Below are 23,284 nucleotides of genomic sequence, written 5' to 3'. Positions count from 1 at the left end.
AAAAAAAAAAAAAAAACTTAATTCATAAAAATGTGGGGTTAAAAACAACCCAAGTTGTGTTGAAAATGGACAAACCCAGCAATTGGGTTAAATGTTTGCTTAAAACAACCCAATTGCTGGGTTTGTCCATTTTCAACCCAACTTGGGTTGTTTTTAACCCAGCATTTTTTAGAGTGTAATAAAACATTTTGTATAAATCTTAAACTTACATTAAAACATATTTTCATTTTTTTGTCAATTTATGAATATGACTCACATAAACTAAATGGCCCATTCCCTTGTTCCATTAAAAAAAATCTTAATTCATAAAAATGCTGGGTTAAAAACAACCCAAGTTGGGTTCAAAATGGACTAACCCAGCAATTGGGTTGTTTTAACCCAGTGAATGGGTCGTTTTAACCCAGCGGTTGGGTTAAATGTTTGCTTAACCCAATTGCTGGTTAGTCCATTTTCAACCCAACTTGGGTTGTTTTTAACCCAGCATTTTTGGAGTGTAATAAAACATTTTGTATAAATCTTAAACTTACATTAAAACATATTTCATTTTTTTTTGTCAATTTATGAATATGACTCACATAAACTAAATGGCCCATTCCCTTGTTCCATTTAAAAAAAAAAAATCTTAATTCATAAAAATGTTGGGTTAAAAACAAACCAAGTTGTGTTGAAAATGGACAAACCCAGCAATTGGGTTAAATGTTTGCTTAAAACAACCCAATTGCTGGGTTTGTCCATTTTCAACCCAACTTGGGTTGTTTTTAACCCAGCATTTTCTTAGAGTAACATTTGATGGAATTGTACTATTAATTGAAATACGAATACATTTTTTGTTGAGTGTATACATTTGACCAAGAAAAGCTCATTTTGTAGGCTTTGTAAAGCCTTGTTTGAAGGTTAAAAAGGCCTTGAAGTTTGAAGGTTTACAGGCTTTAAAATTCATAAATAACACCTTAATGCGCCGCTTTCACGAACACAGCCTGCTTTTGAATAAAACCAGAGAGAAAAACATGAAGCCAGATTCACAGGCTCATTAGTTCTTCACCATCAAGAATACAAACCAAAGTTTTGTCCTGGACTCAAACGGTGGCAGGAATCCGCAGATATCCACTCACATCAGGGGTCTCGCCTCCGAGTGTGTTCCTGGCGAAAGACGGGAGAAGCCTCGCTGCCGGCCTGCTTAACCCTGCCGGTATGCATTAAACATGGAATTGGCAGAGGGAACGGCGAGAAACTTCGTTGCATGGGTGCTGCGAGTCTTTCATTACCTGAGCGGAGAGAAATCTAATCGGCAGGCCCTCCATCTCGACGGGCGCCCATTCACTCACCGCCCCGCTGCTCCGGCTGAATGCCAGCGCTCTCTCCTCCATTCCTGGCTGCATTCGCTCCGTTTGCTTCTCTCCTGGCCTTTGGCGGGTCCATTGAGTTCCCAGTTGCCCTTTAGTGAAGCTCTCAGTCTCTTTGTGTCCTCGTGCATCTATCGCTGCTCTTGCTGTGCTCTCCATGACCCTTGCTATACAGTGACACACACACACACACGCCGACCCTAGACTGCAGCCGCAATAAACATGAGCACAGTGCACACTATAGCCGTCATGTTTCAAGTCTACTTAAAAAATAGCCAACTCACAGTAAATGCCCATCGATGACTGATCTTGAGTCGCAGACACTATGAAAGTTTGAAGTAAAGGTATATATAGTAGAACCTTTCAGTGAACTGTTCTAAAAAGAAAGGCTTTTTTTATTAGGGGTTCAAGCCCAAAGGGCTGAAACCCTATTGTAATTGCTAAATTTCCCATGATGCATCATTCTTCATCTAAAACTGATCAGGCAGACCAAACCTTAAAGCGCTACAGTGAGCAAAAGCATGAAATGGCTCATAACTCCTAAAGCGTTAGGCGTGGGCTCAAGTGTCTTATATCGCTGGAATCCTTGGCTCAAGACGGACAATTTGTCGGATTGGCCCGTCACCCTGGGAAAAATTTCGCCTATTTTGCCTTTTTCCAAAAACATACTTTTGCGAACTAGTCCTAGGTGTTTGGCCCGACCGGAACCAAACCAGTGCAGCGAGGTTATATTAAGTCTGAATGTCAAAAGTTATAAAAAAAAAGTGCAAATTTGGGTTCACGGTCCCTAAGGGCCGGCAAAACGTTCGAGGTGGGAGGAGCCACTTTTACTTAATTGGCTATAACTCGTCAACGGAACAATATATTTCCACCAAACTCAGCACGCCTATGTAAGCGCTCATTCTGTGGTCACGTGAAAAAGGACGCAGCGACTGGCCACTTTGTGGCGCTTTAACGGTTAAAAAGGTATCAAAATGATGCATGTCTATGGAAAATCCCATTAAATGGCTTAAAGCGGCCCTCTTCCTGTCTGATTTGCATACAACTTCACCAAATCGGGTGTGCGCATGCGTCACGTGATCCTAAAGAAGCTTGCAAACTTTTATGGCCTTTGGGCCATTAATGGTGGTTGAATTCTTATAAAGGTGAAAAAATGCTCTATATTATCCTATGCAAAATGACCTTTAAATGACTGAAAAACTGTCTGCTCTGTGCAAAACTTCACCAGATTACCTGAGCATGTGCGCCATATATTAGTCTAAAGAAGCCTGCAAACTTTTACGGAGATCGGGCCAAAAGTAGAACTATTACGGTTTAAAAGGTTGAAAGAAAACACCACATTTCCATGATAAATGAGCTGAAAATGCAAAAATCAACCTTTTTCCTCTCTGATTCGCATGTCAAAATGCTTTATAAAGTTTTTGTAACCAGCAGCTCAAAAATCAAGTTCTCAGACCCTATACTTTATTTTTTATAGGCTCAAAACAGACACTTTAAAAATGAAAGTGAGCCAATTACTGATCCTCTGCTGCCACCTGCTGGTTAAAATAGTGATTTTGTCATACTACTCACTAATATTGTTCTATAATCCACATTTAGACTTTATAAAGTCACTATTATAACATTTACAATCACATTTTGTCAGTTTATCACTTCCTTTCACCTGAGCTCTCACTTTTAATTAATTTAGTGCTTAAAGGCCTTAAATGCTTGAACCCTGCTCAAATGCTGTTTGCAGCTTTAATTTTTTTAATACTGTTATCTGAGGTCAACTTATGACGTTATGACGTGAAAGGGCATGTTAGTAATATGAGCCTATAGGCGGTGCACAACACATACACTCTGATTATTACACACACAGCAGCGCGCACACATGCCAAATATTAAAAATAAAAGGATTACAATGTAAAAGATTATTATTGTGTACATGAAGATAAAAATGCCTACATGCCATAATGGACATTGCATGTATCAGAATTACCTGTTTGCAGTAATGATGAATGAAATTAGCTAATCTGACCAATCGTGGCAATACACAAACTGACTCGTCAAGTTGGGGGTTACTTTATTCCTCCATGTTAATAGCGAATCCGCCATGGCGCGAGCACAACTGGCTTTTAAAGGGAAAGGGAGATGAGATCTGATTGGTTTATTGCATGTTAAGCCCCCAAAACACAGCCACGACTCATTAAGAGACGAGGGACCATGCGCTGGGCGTGCCGACCCAGGGTTACCACACCTTGGTTAACTTCAAATTCAAGACTTTTCAAGGACTTTCCAGGTCCAATACCCTCAAACTCAAGAACTTAATGTGGGGACACATTTCACGTGAGAGCAAGGTTACATCGTGTTTCCTTGTATAGTTACAGTTTTCATGTGTCAAACGCAACTTTTGCATTTATTTTTGGCCATATGACAGAGATCTGGTATTTCTGTTTTGCATAAAACTGAAGAATATTCGGCACATCCAATACTGTATTCTAAAATTATCTGATATGAACTTTGTAAAGAGCTTAGGCTCATGTAACCAGAAGTTGTAAGATATATGAATATGCTTTTGAGTTTTTCTTGCCTCATGGGTTTACATTTTCTTAGCAAGCAAAGCAATTCAACATTGCATTAAATAAAATATTTGGGCAACAGATTATCACAAATGTGTTATGTTCACTGAACACAATAAACAGTCATTGACTGAACATATTGGGTGTAACCACTGAAAGCGTTGAGGTACCATCGTAGTAGTTTCGTGCGCGTGTGAACGTCATGGCAACGTACGACACAAAGTACCTTACTTAACGTAACGCGTAAATGTGTGTAACTAACGTAAATCAAGCAAGCTGGTATGCACAGGCCACTAAGTGTTGGCGAAACAACACATTAGCAGACCAGAGGGAATAATATGTATTTTAAACTAGCAAAAGTGGATTGGGACACGCCCTAAGTGCGCTTCAGACCATGTGCTCAGATCAGTAAAATAGGGCCCATGGAAGTCGTTTCAGAATTGTTTGATAACTATAACATTTGGCGTGAGACACACGCTTTCAGGCTCTGTCTCACGGTCTCACTCTGCCCAACTTAATGTCACACCAAATTACCAAACCTGCTTTTGATATTAAACAAAGTCTAAGCTTTTACATTTTTAAAAGTTTTAATACGAAATTCAAACAATAAATTCGTTTTGGCGCTAATGTGGCATAACAATTAAAGCCAGAGGCGTTGAAAAACAGAGTTGGGACATGCTTTCATCTTTTTGGTAAACAGTACAGCATACGTAGTGTGCATTGATTATTACGTCAACCATATTTACAGGATCGTTTTATTATGGAGAGTGATGAAGATGCAACATTGTGAACATTAATGTTATTAATGGTTTTCTTGTATTTAGCCCTCGGGTATTCCGTACTAATTGGTCACACTCATACTCACTGATGGTCAAATGTGACCATACACCTTAACTATTTTTCAATTAAATAAATGTTCTATATTTCAGTTCATTTTGAATATTTTGAAGAGATATTTTGGGAATAAATACTATTTGTGTAATAATTGTCAATTAATGACCCCTTAAAATATTTTTCCTCTAATGTTTTTATTATTTATATTACAATTAGTGTAGTAATTAAGGTTAAAATAGAGAATTCCAATTCAAAGAGGCAAATTAGAGTCATTTTGTGGCTAAAAAATAATAATTTTCATATGTAATGCCATTACCCACTCTTTAATCAATATACATGTATCTAATCTAGTTGCTCAAAAAAGTATTGAAGTTTAGCATTTTAATAAATATTTAGATATGATCAAAGACTAGATTTCTTTAAATGTGAAATTTTAAAACGTTAATAACTTACATCTTAATATTTTTAAATGATCAGGGGTGTTGGACTGGGGGTAAAACCAGTACTGATTACCAGGGCCCCAAGGGCAGAGGGCCCTTAAAAAGTCTGGAATATATTTTAACATGGAACATCAGGACTGCCTATGCATATGGCCTGGGATTTTGTGCTAAGCCCTTGTTATGATACCTATATAAGCACACACAAGTGAATATTAATGAATGCGAGCACATATAATTTAACCCAAGAAACGTTTAAAATAGGTCTAAAATGTATTTTTCCTTATATGTAGCTACAGTAGGCTATATACATATGAATTGATAACGAATCAAGATCGAAATCGATATCACCCAACCTCTTTTCCACTTTAAAGAGCTTCCATGTATGTTAAAGGATCTTCATGGACCATCAATGCCAGTAAAGAGCCTTTATGTTTAAGAGTGTATCAAATGCAACTCAAATCAGTGTGTGCTTGGCCTAACACACACATGTGTTTGGGGTGCATCCTGAGATTCAACAGATGATGTCAAGCAATTCTGAAAGAAGTACAAAACTGATCTCTTGCAAAGGTTTTATTTGTGTTTGTACACTTTTGATGAGCAGAAACAGGACATGATCCATAGTTTTAATAAAACACATGTGATTTGTTTGTTGACTGTCTGGACACCAGAAACACGTGATTTATTTCCACACAAATTAAACCAAAATCACACCTTGGGTTGTGGTGATAATTATGCACTGTAAACAACCGTTCAAACGTTTAGGGGCTGGTAATATTTTTAAGAATTTTAAGATTCTTAAGGCCCGCTCACACCAAGGATGATATCTATAAATGTTAACGATAAAGATATAGTTCTAAATAAGCAAGTCCACAGCACAAGTGTAACGATAACGGCACAGCCAATCAGAATCCATCCTGCTTTATTGGAGCATTGAGCATTTAAAGCGACAGACAACAAAATTGCAGCATGCGATTGATATTGTGCGCTGATTTGGACGCTAATATAGTTATCGTTATAGGCTAGTTATCTTTATAGTCATCGTTCTTGCTGTGAACGGGCCTTTATGCTCACCAAAGCTGCATTTATTTGATCAAAAATACAGTAAAAATTGTGAAATATTATTCCAGTGTATAACAGTTGTTTTCTATGTGAATATATAGTAAAGTGTAATTTATTCCTGTGATCAAAACTGAATTTATCATCAATACTCCAGTCTTCAGTGTCACATGACCCTTAATCATTCTCATATGAGGATTTGAGCTCAAGAAACCGTTCCGATAATCAAAAAAAATTTTGATCAATTTTTTCAGGACTGTCTATAAATCTAGTCTCTTGTTTACAAACGAATCCGCGGTGAAATGAAGCAAACAAATGCAATGTCTTTCCCATGTGAGCTGGATGTTCATTAAAAATAAATCTCAACCATGCATTTTGGAATCCGAAGGAAGCTTAATTCATGTTGCCGTAAGCTTTATTGCTTGGAAGTTCGATCCGGTTTAGCTCCACGTGAGAGTCGGTGGGCGGGGCTACAGAATCAGGAGCGAGTCTTCTTCTGCTGAGGCGATGCTTCACTTCACTCTCACGTCACAGCCGGGCATATTCTGAGATCGAGCGTTTGCTGGGCCTGGTGTCTATAAAAGCTTTTCTTTGACCAACAAAGAAGTTTTCAGCTCTGAAACGTACAGGATATTCTCATATTACCATGACCTTTTATATATCAAAAGCTCAAGGGAAAGTTTATTTCTCAGTTCATCACCCCTTTAAATTCATCAGAAGTGACAGATGTTCAAAAGATTCTATTTCAAATACTCTCTTCTGAAATAGAATCTCTTTGAAAGTTCTTTTCATCAAAGAATCCTGAGAATAAATGTATCAGTTTCCACAGAAATATGTGTTTTCAGCATTGATAATAATCATACAACATAGCTGCAAGCAACCATTATTGGGGCCAAGCGCAAAGAAGAAGACAAGACATGCCAACATGTCAGCAATGAGCAATTAAACACATTTTAAGATGATTTTAGGCAAAAAGGCTGAAAAATGCATTGTAGTCTATGGGAATTTCATGTTTTGTTCTATTATAGCGCTACCAAGAGGCACAATCCCACCATTCTTTATGTGTCCTCGGAGTGAGCCCATACATGTGTGTCAATTTTGGTGAAAATATCTCATTTCGTTTTGGAGTTGTAGACATTTATTTGAAAAAACACGTAAAAAAAGACTGACAGCTGACTTTAATTGGATTTTACTAACTATCAATATTTTGACCTTTGGGCCTTACTGTTCGGCTATCGACCTATGTTTCCGAACTTCTGACGCTGGTTTCGTCTCGATCGGACTAGCGGTTTCGAAGATATCAGCTAATGTTTTTAAAGCGCTAAATTACAACGATGCACAAACCATACAGCGAAACCTGGCAAGTCTGGTATCGTTGGACTCGGCAAGGATTCAGGAGACAAAACAAGTTACTCCCATAAAAATAAGTCAACCGCACCCAAAGTTAGAAGCATTTGGTAGAAGAAAATTCTACACTAGCTGGCACTGTTTCGAAACTTCTCAGGCTCCTTCAGGGCATCGTGCTGATGACCCATACCGAGATTCATAACAATCTGTTCATGTGTTCATAAAATACAGCATTTTATCACATAATTCAAAATGTCCAACAGCCAAAATGGCCGATATGGTAAAATTTTTGGACAAAAAGTTCAGAAGTTATAAGCAAAAATAGCCATTTTTTGTATCTCCGGACCAGTAGGTGGCGCTGCGCCGAAACGCTGCATGTTGCCTCAGGTCATGCTTGTGATGACATGTACCAAGTTTGGTTTGAATACGATAAAGTGTTGCGGAGATATAGCCTTAAGTGTATTTTCGCAACCGCTACGTAAAATTTGTTCACAGGTTTATCAAAAACGATTTGATGAATCAACTTGAATTCCATAACTTTTTGTCAGCACGGTCTAAAGATGATCTGGTTCAATTTTTGTGAATATTGGAGCAACGGCCTAGGAGAAGTTCGCAAAAGTAGGTTTTTTGGTTTAGGAATTTTGTTTCTATCCCTTAGGGTTCAAAAGTTATTAAAATTAACATGAGTGAAACTTTGGACAGGTGGTGGTGCTAGAGGGATTATTTTAGAGACTCCAAAATTGGTGTGGTTAATGTTGGGCCAGTCCTCTATCTGTGTGCCAAATTTCATAACTTTCCCGCAAACGATTCTATGGGCTGCCATAGACTTCAATGGTGGGATAATAAGAAATCTAACGGTTTCAATACCTTCTGTGCTTGGCCCCTAATGATTTGTGAAGGATCATGTGACACTGAAGACTGGAGTAATGATGATAAATTCAGCTTTGATCATAGAAATAATTACACTTTACTTTATATTCACATATAGTTTTACACTGGAATAATATTTCTCTATTTTTACTGTATTTTTGATCAAATAAACGCAGCTTTGGTGAGCAGAAGAGACGTCTTTCAAAGACTTATCGACCCCAAACTAAAACGTTTAAAACCGTCAATGAACTTCAAAATGCACGAGGTCAAATTAAAAACAACTTGCATTAAAATGTCTGTTTTGAGTGGTTACGGTGATGAACTAATAGCTATGATCTTACTTTTATGCATATAAATTAAATAACTTATATAAAGCAGGTTCAAATGCATAAGTTGAGCATTTCTAGCCAAATGAAATTTGTAAATTGTTTTCGATAAGCAGTCAAATTCTGTCTAAAAAAAAAAAAAACAAACCTGACAAATTGCACTTTGGTTTAGATTAAATTCCCATTAGCGAAGCTGGTCTGCCGAATTTTGCCTGCGATGCACCTAACGTGGAAAATACGAGAGCGTTCATGATCCACTCGGAGAACGTCTGAATCACATTAAAAACACATTAAAGTTTGCCGGGATGAAGACTTACTTCTCACAAACACATTATTTCCTCCTCTTTTGGCAGTGGTGATTTCGGGCCGAGGGCACCGTCTGGTAGCAGCCGCTCATCAACACCCAAGGCACAAATAGAGGCAGCCAGCTGTGGAAGCTCTCACATCACTTCCTGGAGTCGCTCTCTCTCTCTCTCTCTCTCTCTCTCTCTCTCTCTCTCTCTCTCTCTCTCTCTCTCTCTCTCTCCGCCTGTCTGGGAACGCAACACTGTCATCCGTACGCATTGCTCTTTTTAGAAGACTTCACAGTCTGCGAGGGCATCAGAGCACAGGGCTGAGGAGGTGAAGCTCCAGAGGTTGAATGTGTGAATATAACGCCGCGTATAGTCACAGTAGACTCCATATTTCATTTGGTTCAAAAACTAAAGACTAGGATTTTTAAAGGCATTAGTTGGAGTATTATTTCTATTTTCATTTTTTATTGGAGTATTTTTTCAAGATTATTGGAGTATTATTGTAGTTTCCATTTTTATTGAAGATTAATGGAGTATTATTTGATTTTAATTTATTCAAGATTTTTAAAGTATTAATTTGAGCATTATTGAAGTTTTAATTTTTATTAAATATTATTGGAATTATTCCTTTTTATTAAAGATTATTGGAGTATTATTGGATTTTAATTTACTAAAGATTTTTGGAGTATTATTTGGAGTTTCCATTTTTATTAAAGATCATTTGGGGATTAGTTGGAGCATTACTAGAGTATTATTGGTATTTTCATTTTATTAAAGATTATTGGAGTATTATTGGAATTTCCATTTTTATTGAAGATAATTGAAGTATTATTTTAATTTGTATTAAAGATTATTGGAGTATTATTGGAGATTTCATTTTCTTAAAGATTATTGGAGTATTATTGGAGATTTCATTTTCTTAAAGATTATTGGAGTATTATTGGAGATTTCATTTTCTTAAAGATTATTGGAGTATTATTTGATTTTAATTTATTAAAATTTTTAGAGTAATTTTTATGAAATATTATTGGATTTGTATTTTTTTCACTCACTTTTATTGAAGATTATTGGAGTTTTCATCTTTATAAAATATTATTAAAGTATTAATTGGAGCATTATTGGAATTTTTCATTTTTATTAAAGATTATTGGAGCGTTACTGGATTTTAATTTACTAAAGATTTTTGGAGTATTATTTGGAGTTTCCATTTTTATTAAAGATCATTTGGGCATTAGTTGGAGCATTACTAGAGTATTATTGGTATTTACATTTTTATTAAAGATTATTGGAGTATTATTTGATTTTAATTTATTAAAGTTTTTAGAGTATTAATTGGAGCATTACTGGAGTTTTAATTTTTATTAAATATTATTGGAGTATTATTGGAGTTGGAATTTTTATAGAAATATTAAAGTATTAATTGGAGCGTTATTGGAGTTTTTATTTTTATTTTTATGAAATTATATTGGATTTTTTTTCATTTTTATTAAAGATTATTGGAGTATTAATTGGAGTATTACTGTCGTTTTTATTGAAGATCATTGGAGTATTATTTGATTATAATTTATTAAAGATTTTTTGAGTATTAATTGGAGTTTTAATTTTTATTAAATATTATTGTATTATTTTTTTTTATTAAAGATTATTGGACTATTAATTGGACAATTGTTGGAGTTTTCATTTTTATTAAATATTGGATTTTTTTTAAAAATTGTATTAAAGATTTTTAGAGTATTAATTGGAGTATTACTGTCGTTTTCATTTTATTAAAGATTATTGGAGTATTAATTTGAGTATTACTGTCTGTTTAATTTTTATTAAAGATTATTGGAGTATTAATTGGAGTATTACTGTCGTTTTCATTTTTATTAAATATTATTGTTTTTTTTATTTTTTTTATTAAAGATTATTGGAGTATTAATTGGACCATTGTTGGAGTTTTCATTTTTATTAAATATTGGATTTTTAAAAAAAAAATGTATTAAAGATTATTGGAGTATTAATTTATTATTAAATAGTGGATTTTTTTTAGTTTTTATTAAAAGATTATTGGAGTATTATTTTCATTTGCATCAAAGATTATTAAAGTTGAGTAAGTCTGACGAGAAACTGTCATAAATGCACTTGATAAAGTCATGTTTGATTCATATGTTGCGGTTTGTTTGTGATCAGTGAGTGTTTTGTTCAGTGTAGTGAGTGTAATGAGCCTCAGATCTCACCGCTGAAGCTGAAGCTGGAGCTGAAGCGTTCTGGCTCAGTAAAGTGCTGCGTTCACCAGCGAGTCTCTGTGCTCTTTCAGCCTTCACCCGTTCTCTAATGAGCTTCACTCACGACTGACGGCGTTCTTTAATAATTTGTGCTCTTGCTGCTGTTCTGAATGCCCTAGCAGAAGCACTTTCTCTGACATTCTGCTGATGGAACGACATCCAGAAGTGCTTATGATTACAAAAACCTCCTTTGACTCCTCCCACTTCCTCAATATTAGCTCGGCTGAAATCTATAAATAAGAAAAAAGGAAAGGCTTGGGAAATAAATAAGCCACAGCTTCATTTTCTCCGGGTGTTTTGCGCCACTTAACACATATTTGAACAAATGCGATACACCCAGTTTGGCACTGGAGAACCAGGCTCTTGGTGTCAGAAGAGCTGGGAGAGAAAGTCCGGAGCCCAGTCCATGGCCGTCTGGGCCACAGCCAGCGCCGCCGCCCCTAAGGTGGCCGACAGCCCCCACACGGCCATCTTGAGGAGCTGGTTAGTGTTGATGGGAAGGGCTGGCTGGTGCTGGTGCTGGTGCTGGTGCTGGTGCTGGTGCTGGTGCTGCTGGCGCAGGACGGAGTCTGGACGCTGCCTCAGTGTGGACGACTGGAAGGCCGTGAAGCTGCTGATGGCCACTCTGAGGAGAGATCACACACAGGGTTACTGCACTGACACTATGATGTTAGATATTTAGCATTTTCTGGTTTAGTTAAGCTTTAGTCATTTTGTTGTGTTTAAGTATCACGTTTTCATTTCAATTTTGCTTTAGTCATTTTTAGTCAACAAAACTGAAACTAAATGGACATTAACAAATTTCATTTGAAAGTTATTATTATTTTTTAATATGTCCATTTCATTTCTAGTAGTTCAAAGTAAACTAAATGAACACCGAGTCATTTTTATTATAATTTTTAAATGTCTAATTTATTAATTTTATTTCAGTTTTAGTTTGTCATTATGATTAAAACGATACATTTTAATTATTAATTAATTGTTAATTTTGTTGTGTTTTATTAGTTGTTTTGTTGATTTTTTATTTAATTTGTATTAATTTTTACTTTAATTTTAAGTTATTTTATTACTTTTATTACATTTTATTACTTCGACTGAAACTAAATGGACATTAAACATTTTCATTTTAAATTTGTGTTTTAGTCATCATCATCATTTTTTTAGATTTTTAAAATTTTTCCAAAGTTTTACTCTTTTTTTTTTTTTTTTAAATATGTCAAATTTATATATTTAATTTCAGTTTATTTGGACATTTTGATTAACATTACAAATTGTAATTATTAATTGATGAATTTATTAATTAATTAATTATTAATTTTGTTGCATTTTTATTAAAACTATTAATATGTCCATTTAATTTCTATTAATTTTTACTTCAGTTTCAATTTGTCATTTTAATACTTCAACAGAAACTAAATGGACATTAAACATTTTAATTCTAAAGTTGTTTTAGTCATCTTTATTTTTTTAATATGTCTATTTAATTGCTTGTGCCTTAAATTAAAGTAAAGAAAAATGTTGAATTTTTCCTTTTTTTACATGTTTAATTTATTAATTTGATTTTATTTTTACTTTGTTATTTTGATAAAAATTAAAAATTTTAATTTGAAAAAGTTTTAGTAATTTTGTTGCATATATATTTTATTAATTAATTAATTGTTAATATTTTTGCATTTTTATTAATAGTTTTTTTTATATTTCCATTTAATTTTTAATTAATTAATTTCATTTCATTTCTAATACGTCAAATTAATAATTAAGTTTTAAGTAATTTTTATTAGTTTTTTTTAAATATGTCTAATTTATTAATTTTATTTAGTTTTAGTTCGTCATTTTGATGACAATTACAAGTGTTAAAATGTTTTAGTAATTTTGTTGTTGTTTTGTAGCATTTCTTTTAATATGTCTATTTAATTTCTATATATTTTTACTTCAGTTTAATTTGTTCAGTTTAATACTTCGACTAAAACTAAATGGACATTAAACATTTTAATTTTAAAGTTTTTATTATTATCTTTTTAATATGTCCATTTAATTTCTAATACACTGAAAAAAATGATTATGGCCCGATTAAATTAGCATAATTAATTTGTGCTCATTTAAATAATTTAATTTTTTTTTTTTTTTTTTTTTTTTAAATGAATTGGTTTTATGGGAATTGCATGTGTTTTTGTGTAAATTGAGTTAAAATAAATTGATTGCGACCACTTACGATAAATTTTTTTAGTAAATTCAACGAATCATTTTTTCCAGTGTACTCCAAATTAAACAAAATGAAAATTAGGAATTTTCCTTTGCAACAAACTAATTTTTTTTTACTTTTTTTATATTTTATTTTTGTTCATGTTTCATTTATTTCCATTAATATAGTATTAGTATTTTTGTTTTAGTTAACGATAACACTAGTTTAAAGTGATCTGTGATCATCTGGCTAGCCATTAGCAAAACTGCAAACACAACAAACGCTATAAAGTATAAATGCGGGATGATTTAGTGTGAATGTTTTCATCAAGTTTAATGTCTAACCGTATCTTTAACGGGCGTGACACAAGTGTGACGTAACTTTTGTCTTTACTGAAGGAGAAAAGCTTCAGGTTCGAGGTTTAAAATCAAGAGGCATTCACAGATAAGAAAACAATCAGTTTTCCTTCAGAATAACATGCACCCAAAAAATGCGAGTTATGTGGGACCAATGAGATTAAAGGACAGAAATAGAAACCAAGCGGCCGACAAAAAGGGCATATTAGACGCCTGGTTAGTGAACAAAAGCACGAGGAGAAGAACTGGGTGAATCACGAGAACAAAAGAAAGAGGGAACGGAGGCATGGCCTCTGGTCCTGATCGGATCCTCATTTCTGGAGTTTTCCCAAATCCTGCGGAGCCCACGCTGAGGGCTACACGACTTTCTCTCGACAGTTTAGAGGAAAAACATCATTAAAAAATCATAAAATATTCAATTCCATTTCATTACGGTCTCTATGGAAGAATAGTAAACATGGAATGCAAATGCCTTTCACTCAAGATAATAAAAAACAGGCAGAAATACATTCGACATTTAATGAAAAAGTGCCCAGGCAGGCGCTGACGGGCTCAGCGTCTTTAAGTCTTCATTGGTTTTTATGCTTATTTCCTCTCCTGCCTGTGATTCTGGCTTCCCCCAGTTCTCATTAGTATCTCCGGCTAATGCGCCACCGCTGGAAATAGCTGACAGGTAACAGCAGAGCAATTAACTTTTCAACTTTCCCTTTACCAGCGGAAGGCCCACGAGAGCCGGCGGTTTGCGCTGACGAAACCCCGGAATAAAGCAGGACGCGCTGTCACTCAAAGCGGCCGAAAGGATTTTGGGAAGCTCTTTTCCATTCAGCAACAGTTCATCAAAACCACAGCGTTCAGGTTACTAAAAGCTCCAGAGAACTTCTCAAAGGTCTTCTGAAAGCAAAGTGGTTAAATAATCTTCAAATAAAAGAACAAAAATACAATGCACAGCCTTAGTCATTTTTTCAGCTTAAACTAAACCTGTAAGGGTTCATACTCCATCTTTTGACATATAAGAGGTCACAGTACTATAAAACTGTCCAAAAACAGCTTTTATTGAAACTCGCTGCCAAACGACTCGCTTCAGTGTGACATCATAGTGTGATGAAGGACCGCCTCTGCGGGAGATCGACGCCTACTTCTACATCACAGCCTCTTTAGCCCCGCCCACAATTCGTGCATATCATGTGGTAGTAATCAGGGCTTGACATGAAGGTTTTTGCTCAGCAGTCACTGTGGCAAGTGATTTTTCAAAATTACTAGACACACAGTTTTGACATTGATACCATGGGGAAAATATATACACTAAATACTGTATATAAAACATATACACACATATATATATATATATATAGCCCCGCCCATGACGCGAATTCACATCTGTTGTGAAGTGAATGTCACGCGCGATTGACGCAAGTAAACTCAAAATGTTCAAGCGTCCACCTTTGCGCGAACGCCACATAAGACCTGACGCACACACACGGTTTGTCCCAAACACTTCCTGTTACACATTTTATCTTCACATTTACGTAACTGTGTTTACGTTAATACTCACCAAGATGGGCATTGAGACAATTTTTGAGTGTATTTGACCATTAATAAACTAGAAAAAGGAGCTTATTTTTGCACTTGTATGTCAGAGGCGGCTTTATTACGGTAGTGTTTATATCTGTGTGTGCGCTTCAGATCGAGTGCGAAATCTAAAAAAAATGAGTAGATTTATTGTTATGTGCAGTCCCGTCCGAAATTCAGACCGGTCACACCAATACTAACACTGTCATGAGGAAAAATCCAGCAGAACACGCGTTCACTGTGAGGGTTAGCCGGACTGAACGAGAGGAGGCGGGTGCGCGTCAACTCACTGTCGGTCAGGAGAGGAGAGCGCAGATTGAGTATCGTATCGTTTCGTAATTTCAGTATCGATACATATCGAAATATCGATATTTTTGACAACACTAATATAGTGTGTGTACACTCTAAAAAAAAAAAAGGTTCTATATTGCACCAAAAATGGTTCTTGGCTCGTAATCATAGGGGAACCTTTTTTAGTGCTATATAGCACCAATTTTGGTGCTTCAGTGGTTCTTCAGCGGTTCTTCAGAGGTTCTTCAGCGGTTCTTCAGAGGTTCTTCACCGGTTCTTTGACTAAGGTGCTATACAGCACCTCTGAAGAACCGCTGAAGAACCACTGAAGCACCAAAATTGGTGCTATATAGCACTAAAAAAGGTTCCCCTATGATTACGAGCCTTTTTTTTAGAGTGTACAGAGCAACAAAAACTCAACCGCTTTGACTGAATAAACCTACGATTACTAAACACAACAACGTACACATGCCAAATCAAACATTATCCTTCCTGAGTGTGTGTGGAAACAAAGTGAAGTGCGATCAGTGATCGAGAGCGCACACACACACACACGGTTTGTTCTTTGTGTATGAATACTGTATGACTCCTGTACGTCACCAAAATTGCGCTCTTCGGAAACAATCACAGAATACGACGTGTACATGTACGGCTGAATTTCACCGGTTGACATTTTTCAACATCGAAAGCTTTCAAAACAATTTCAAAGGATGAAAATTATTTTAATATGCGAAACTGTCAGCCAATCACAGCAGCGGATGTTAACTTCCGAGTCTTGAATGCGCACGCCTATCAAAAACAGGAGAAAGTAGCTTATTACTTCTAAATTAGGATGTTTTTGATGTTACAAACCTTGCTAACATTATAAGTAGACCTAAAAGAAAATTATAAAATAAAAAAATGAGGTTAATGACCCTTTAATAAAAAAATATATAGAGATTTAAAAGAAGCAGCATGTGAATTTTAGCAGCATCTAGTGGTGAGGTAGTGAATTGCAACCGCCCACCCCTCCCTTTCAAAGCACATAGAGAAGCTACAGTGGCCGACACAGGACAAACATGTCCTTGTCTGAGACAGCAGAGAGTGACTAGCGCTCTGTAGAGAAGTTTGTCCGTTTAGGGCTACTGTAGAAACATGGCAACGCAAAATGGCGGCTTCACTGTAAGCGACCCGCGGTGTGTGTAGATAGAAATGCCTCATTCTAAGGAGATAAAAACATAACGCTTCATTATGTAAGGTCTTTATACTCCACTGGAAACATAGTTATGTATATTATATTGCATTTCTGTCAATAGATCCTCATAAATACTACACACTGCACCTTTAAAAGAAATTATACAAAAAAAACCCACTAAAACTTACAACTCACAAAAAATAATACTAAAATGTACAATATTTATGTACAATATTAACTGAAATCATATTTGCAACAATGGTGCCTAGTTGCTTTGCTTCAGGTTTTGTCGTCATTGGTCCCAAAAACAACTTATTCTCATGAATATGTGGAATGAAGCACAAAGCTTCGGAAGACTTGCGTATGGTCCCTATTTTTGTGTTTTTGTCCTTTTTGGAGCTTGTCCCGAAACTATGAACTGCTGTTGTATGGCAAAACCTGTGTGATAATTCTACACAGATTCTATTCAGAGTATATACAAGACACAAGGGTGCGCAAATAATGACAGAATTTAATTATTTTGTGGGCGAACTGTCCCTTTAACTGCTATCGCAATCAGCTCTGCAGGGAACCTCTCTTCCAGCATCTTCAGAGATGAATTCTCGTCTTTGGTTTCCTCTAACCGCTCTCTTCAAGGTGGCACGTCTGGCGGTCTTTGATCGCTTTTTCTCCCTCCCTCTTGTCTCTAAAACAGTTTCTAATTTTACCGTTTCCTCTCTCAGAAGCAGCAGATTGTGTGACCTCTGTCACATCATTCTTCTGTTTCTTCCCTCACCCTCTTCCTCTTGCTCAATCTGTTCTTGCTGTGGTGAAGAAGACACAGCCGATGATGGATGTGTTTACACTGGAGGAACATTTCCACGACTGCACTCAGTCAAACCATCACAACTCCACAGTCTTCGCGGAAACACGATCCTCGTCTTCCTCGTCTTCAAGAGCCTCGTTCACTAATCACATGCACGCATACATCGAGGGCAAACGTTTTATATAGGACTTCTTATGTCAAACACACACACACAAAAAAATCCGTTGAACATTAACGTCATTCATTATTGTAAATAATAAAGTTACGACCTCTGTCGATGTCGGAACTAAGTGCTAAATATACACTGACCCTAAAATTGCCCGTAAACCTGATCACCATTAAAGCCTTGGGAGCCTGTTATTGGCTTTTAGAGCATAACTTAAACCCTTCTCTCTCTCGCTGTCATAACGTTATGGGTTAACACAGTTCAGTGGGATGCTCTAATTCAATGCGTCCTTCCATCTAACACGCATGATGGCCCTATTATTAGACACTTGCTTCTGAGATGGTACGTCCAATTACCCATCAGTCTGCACTCGGCTTGTGTGTGTGTGTGTGTGTGTGTTTGTGTGTCCTGCAGGCCTTTGTGAATCAGCCCTGGTTTGATGACCTGTAAGTGCTGGCGCTTTGTCACATCACCATGAGCTGCTCGTTCAAGCGTGTTGTGATGCACCAAAGGCCTTTCCTTACTGGACGCTCTCAAAAACACATACAAGTTACAGGTGGAGGTTACATGCTCCTGAAGATCTGAAGGTTTTCAATACGCATTCACTTACAGTGATCATTCTCTCAGAAGAGCTCATTGTAGTCCGGGAATTTGTAAAGGTGGCTTTGGTTCTCATAAGAATAATTAAAAACCCAGCCAAAAAAAAAAAGATTTGAGATTGACGTTTGATGCATGTTGCCAGTTTCGTTTCTCCATCGCTGCACATTTTAGATCTCCCTTATTTAGCACACCTGATTCGACTGATTAGCTCATCAAGCGCTCCGTGACCTGAATTAGGCATTTCAAATAAACCAAAAGGTGCAGTGTTGTGGGGTTCTGCAGAAAAATAGCCTCAAAATAGCAAAAAGCATCCAAAAATCGTATGCAAAAAAACGGACTAGGGCTGGGCGATATGACCATAATATCATATCACGATAGAAGTCATCTCATATCCCAATAATTATATATATATCGATATAGAACCCGTAAATTCAATCAATTAATAGTTTGATCACATGGAAGGGACTATTTCTTTTGTTTACATTTAAAGAATATACTCAGAAATGTAATAATTTGTGATTATTTTTCTCCCTTTATTTAGAAGTGTTAAAAGGTCCCATGGCATGGATTTTTTTATTTTATTTTATAATGTTTCCTGAGGCGTACTTATATTGTTAGTATGATTTTTACATCATAAAATGTCATAATTTAGAAATAAAAGGCATTTTTTCTATACTGATGTTTGCCCTCTGGCTGAATGCCCTGCTTCAAGGGGCGTGTCTGCTGTGAGACTTCAGTAAAAACGCCTACTGTTGTGATTGGCTGACATCTTTGCATTTGAAATGAGCGGAGGGGGCGTGGTTTAACGAGGTCTACGAGGCACAAGGCTGTGCCAGAGAGATGGATGTCACTTCTCATCAGTTCTCTCAGCACGTCTCAGTTCAGTGAACTGTTGTAGTTACTAGCATATACTTCAGGTTATTAGTTTATTTCTAGTCGGAGGGACTGTCACTCATGTCAGAAAGTTAGTAACTCTAGTAAATGATGGATCAGCGCTAACTCGAGACTCGAGACGGGATTCGTTCGCGAACCGGACATCAATGGACCAGAGACGGAGCAATTGCTAACAAAGTTATATTGTAACTACTGAGTTGTGAGAGCGCTGTCAGCGCTGTGAATTTATTTTGTTTGTATCTGAGAGTTCTTAATAAACACGAGTTCCAGTCACGCTGAGCCCGTCTTCCTCCTTATTACCAACTTTGTAACACATGTAATGTACTATTACAGGAGATGAACGAGTTACGAGGAAGTGTTGATTATAGCATTATTTTCAGATATTTTCCTATCATATGAAAAGCGCCAGTGACGCGCATTGAGTACACAGCGCAAACAAAGACACAACAGCAGTAATCGAATGTAATCCAGTTTATTGTGGGCTAGGCTGGCTAGCCCGGATACCCTCACGCTTACCCCCCTTCTGCTTAATCTCGCCCGCGTTTGGTGCCTCCGCTGTGGGCCAGATGCAGTACTGGGGGTCGGGGATGTTGAAGCCCGAGCTTCGGCGTGTGTGAGGTTTATCTCTACAGAGATGTGACTCTGCCTATTTTGAGCAGAAACTCATGACTGTATGCACATTGTAGAACAGATAGACGCAACGAGGACGTACAAAAACACTGACTCACAAGATAGAAAACAGAAAACACTGTTCTGTCGGGAGAGAGAGAAACCGCAGCACGAATAATAAAGTTCTGTGTGAACTTGAATAATTAGCTACACATCAGAAATCACTGATCACAGATCAGAAGGAACTGAAAAAAGACTTCTGTTTTCATTTGTACATCCAAACACTGAGAAACTGCCAGCTTTCACTCGTTCACAAGCCATGATCTCTCGAGGACAAACAAATATGGCGCCGGCATGGGCTTGCCAAATCCTCTGGGCGGAGGAATGGGAGGTAACCGTTCCTGTTATGACGTCATAACAGGAAAATTCCAGATCAGCTCGTCTGGGCTGTCATTTTCTCAAAGGCAGAGAAAGACAGCCAGAACTCGGTTTACACCCATCGAAATTTCTAGCCACTTGGGGACAATATTCAGGCCAGGAGAACTCATATTAATGCTGAAAAACCTCATAAAATGAAAATGTCATGCCATGGGACCTTTAAAGGATTTATTACAAAATTAATAATGAGATGAATGAGACATTGACTCCATTCAAATTATTCCATCTTTGCAAGTCTCTTTTTAATGGAGTTGCGCAGGCAAAAGCCTGTTCTAACGTTTCATACGTTTTAACACCTGACGTAGCAAAAAGTAATCGAAACCGAAATTCAGAACCTAACCGATGTAATTTTCCCATGTCGGTTATTTCGGTTTTTAATCCTGTTAATACTTTCCCCCCTAAAAACAAACTACAGCGCGTGTAGTCACGTGACTCCGCCCCTTCCAGTCACATGACCCCGCCGCGTCCAGTCAGTGGCATGGAAGCATGTAACATTGCAGTCATCCAAATGATCAAAAGGTATTGCCGTAAATAATATATTTTGCGACACCACGAAATAAACGATAGAGCATAATTTGAAACGATAGACTTTTTAAAAAAAGTTTGAAGCCCGTGCAGACCTCTACGGCTGGCACAGCAGATTCTGCCATAGTCGTTGCCTGGGTTACGTGTGGGGCGGAGCTATCAATATAGGGGCGGGACCCTTTTGGGGTAGGGGCGTGATTTGAAATATTAATCGGCTACCAGAAAGCACTTACCCCACCTTTAAGAAAGGAATTCTTGATTACAAGTTGCACAACTTAACGTAAACCTGCATATATGCTCACCCACCAATCAGAGAACTCTGTGGGATACAGAAATAGTCACATTATTGTGAGATAGAAGCTGCAATTCCGAAAAAAAGATGCAAATGTGAGATTTGTGAGAAGAACAGACGCAATCAGGAGAAATAATAGAAGAAAAATAGATGCAACTGGAAGGTATTCATTTGCAATTACGAATCACACAATTGGGAGATAGAAAGTTAGATCTGTGAAAAAAAAAAATTTAATTCACATTTATGATAAAATACATGCACTTGGGAGATATAAAACCAGAATAGTGGGATATAAAGTCAAAATTCTGAAATATAGTCGCAAATGGGAGATATTACGAAAAATAGACGCAATTGTGAGATCTGAGGTACTGGAGGCAGTCTGCACACAAACACCCTCAATCCACAGATCCATCCCCTATAACAGCACACACACACACACACACACACACACACACTACAGACGCTTGTAAACTCTCCTCAGTTTGTTTCTTTCCTGAACATGCGTGATCTAATCAAACCCGCAACAGGCAGCGGTAACTAACACCGAGAGATGAGATCAGAGCATCGTTCTGGGTGATAATATCATTTTACTGCGTTTATGAAGTGGGATGCGAGCGGAGGGCAGGGTGTTAGCCTGAGGGTGTGTGCAGGGGGTATTAATGAAGAACATTTGGGGGTCAAAGCCATTAGGGAGGACGTGCCACTCCTCATTACAGCACTCCACAGGGTCAAACAGAACAATAGAGATCAAGGTCACAGGTCACGGCCTCGAGAGGGGCTGCTCATTTCACTGACACACACACACACACACGTATGTTCAGCGAGGCCACAGATGCTGCTGGGGGAGGGGTTATGCAAATCAGGGGAGAGCCTTAATAACCCAGAGAGGCGGGGCTTACTTATTGCAGGACTGATTTGCATAAGACAGGCAGAAAGAAAACATCTTTCTTGCATTTTAAGTCTTAATACCTCTCTCTCGCTGTCCCTCTCTATCTCTCCTCCTCATTTCCGTCACTTCTGTCTCTCTCTCTCTTAATCTTCATAGGCGACAGCAGACGCAGGGAGATCTTAAACAAGACAGATCTCTCCTCTGATGGCTTTTTCAGCGCTGAGGGACTCGGATTCAGTTCCCGCTGAATGCCGGAGGAATCGTTTCCGGCTGCCGTAAGAGATAAATCATTAAAGTGGCTTCACCTGCATCTGCAAATGCAATCTGCAGACTGACAGCGAGTGTTTAGACACACTGGGCCGAGCCACAGACAGCTCCGGCTGAGCGTCCTTCACGTCACAACAGGGGCGCAACAGTCTCACCGCGTGCAGAGGGGAAATATATCACTCAATAGCTCCACCTGATGGACACAGGTGAAAACCAACACCCTTCAGGGACAAAGATGACAGTTTAAACGTGTGTGTGTGTGTCAAGTCAACTTTATTTATATAGCGCTTTTAACAATGTAGATTGTTTCAAAGCAGCTTTACAGTGTTAAACAGGAAAATAATGCAGCATAATTTGATTCAGCTGTATAGCCATTCCGGAAAAATTTCAAGTATCATACAGTGACAGTGTGGGCTTTAGATCAATAATTTGATCAGTAATTTAGTTTAAATGGTTAATTTAGTTTATTATTTGGATGTATTTCGATGTTTAGTTGAAAAATTTAGTGTCCCCAACTGAGCACGCCAAGCCAGAGGCAACAGTGGCAAGGAAACCAAAACCCCATTAGGTGACCTAATGGAGAAAAATAAACCTTGGGAGAAACCAGGCTCAGTCGGGGTGCCAGTTCTCCTCTGGCCAATTAACAAACAGCGTATTATTATTATTATTATGGCAGTTTTACAGCTCGGAGGTCATAATAGATCAGAATATTCGAGGGACCGGGGGCAACATGCTGGAGACGGGTTTATTGAGGATGATGTTGATTAAATAATTATTAAAGTGCAATATTCGAATGATCGGAGGCAACACGCTGGAGACGGGTTTATTGAGATGCCGTGTCGATGAGGCAGTTGCAGAGGCAGTTGTGTGTGTGTGTGTGTGTGTGTGTG

At 37.3% G+C, this 23,284-nt stretch overlaps 1 protein-coding gene across 1 annotated transcript in view; it reads right to left on the bottom strand.

Annotated features, from left to right (window-relative positions):
* Positions 1-10,758: 10,758 nt before the first annotated feature.
* LOC307133978 (TBC1 domain family member 20) overlaps positions 10,759-23,284 on the bottom strand; it is a 40,209-nt gene continuing 27,683 nt past the window's right edge. The window contains exon 8 of the mRNA XM_079829390.1: positions 10,759-11,962. Coding sequence (XP_079685516.1) covers positions 11,707-11,962 — 256 coding nt within the window. The 3' untranslated portion in view covers positions 10,759-11,706. The remainder of the gene's footprint in view (positions 11,963-23,284) is intronic.

The sequence above is a fragment of the Gobio gobio genome (genome assembly GCF_949357685.1).
Source record: "Gobio gobio genome assembly, chromosome: 11".
Classification (NCBI taxonomy): domain Eukaryota; kingdom Metazoa; phylum Chordata; class Actinopteri; order Cypriniformes; family Gobionidae; genus Gobio; species Gobio gobio.
This window is presented reverse-complemented; position numbering and strand designations above follow the sequence as displayed.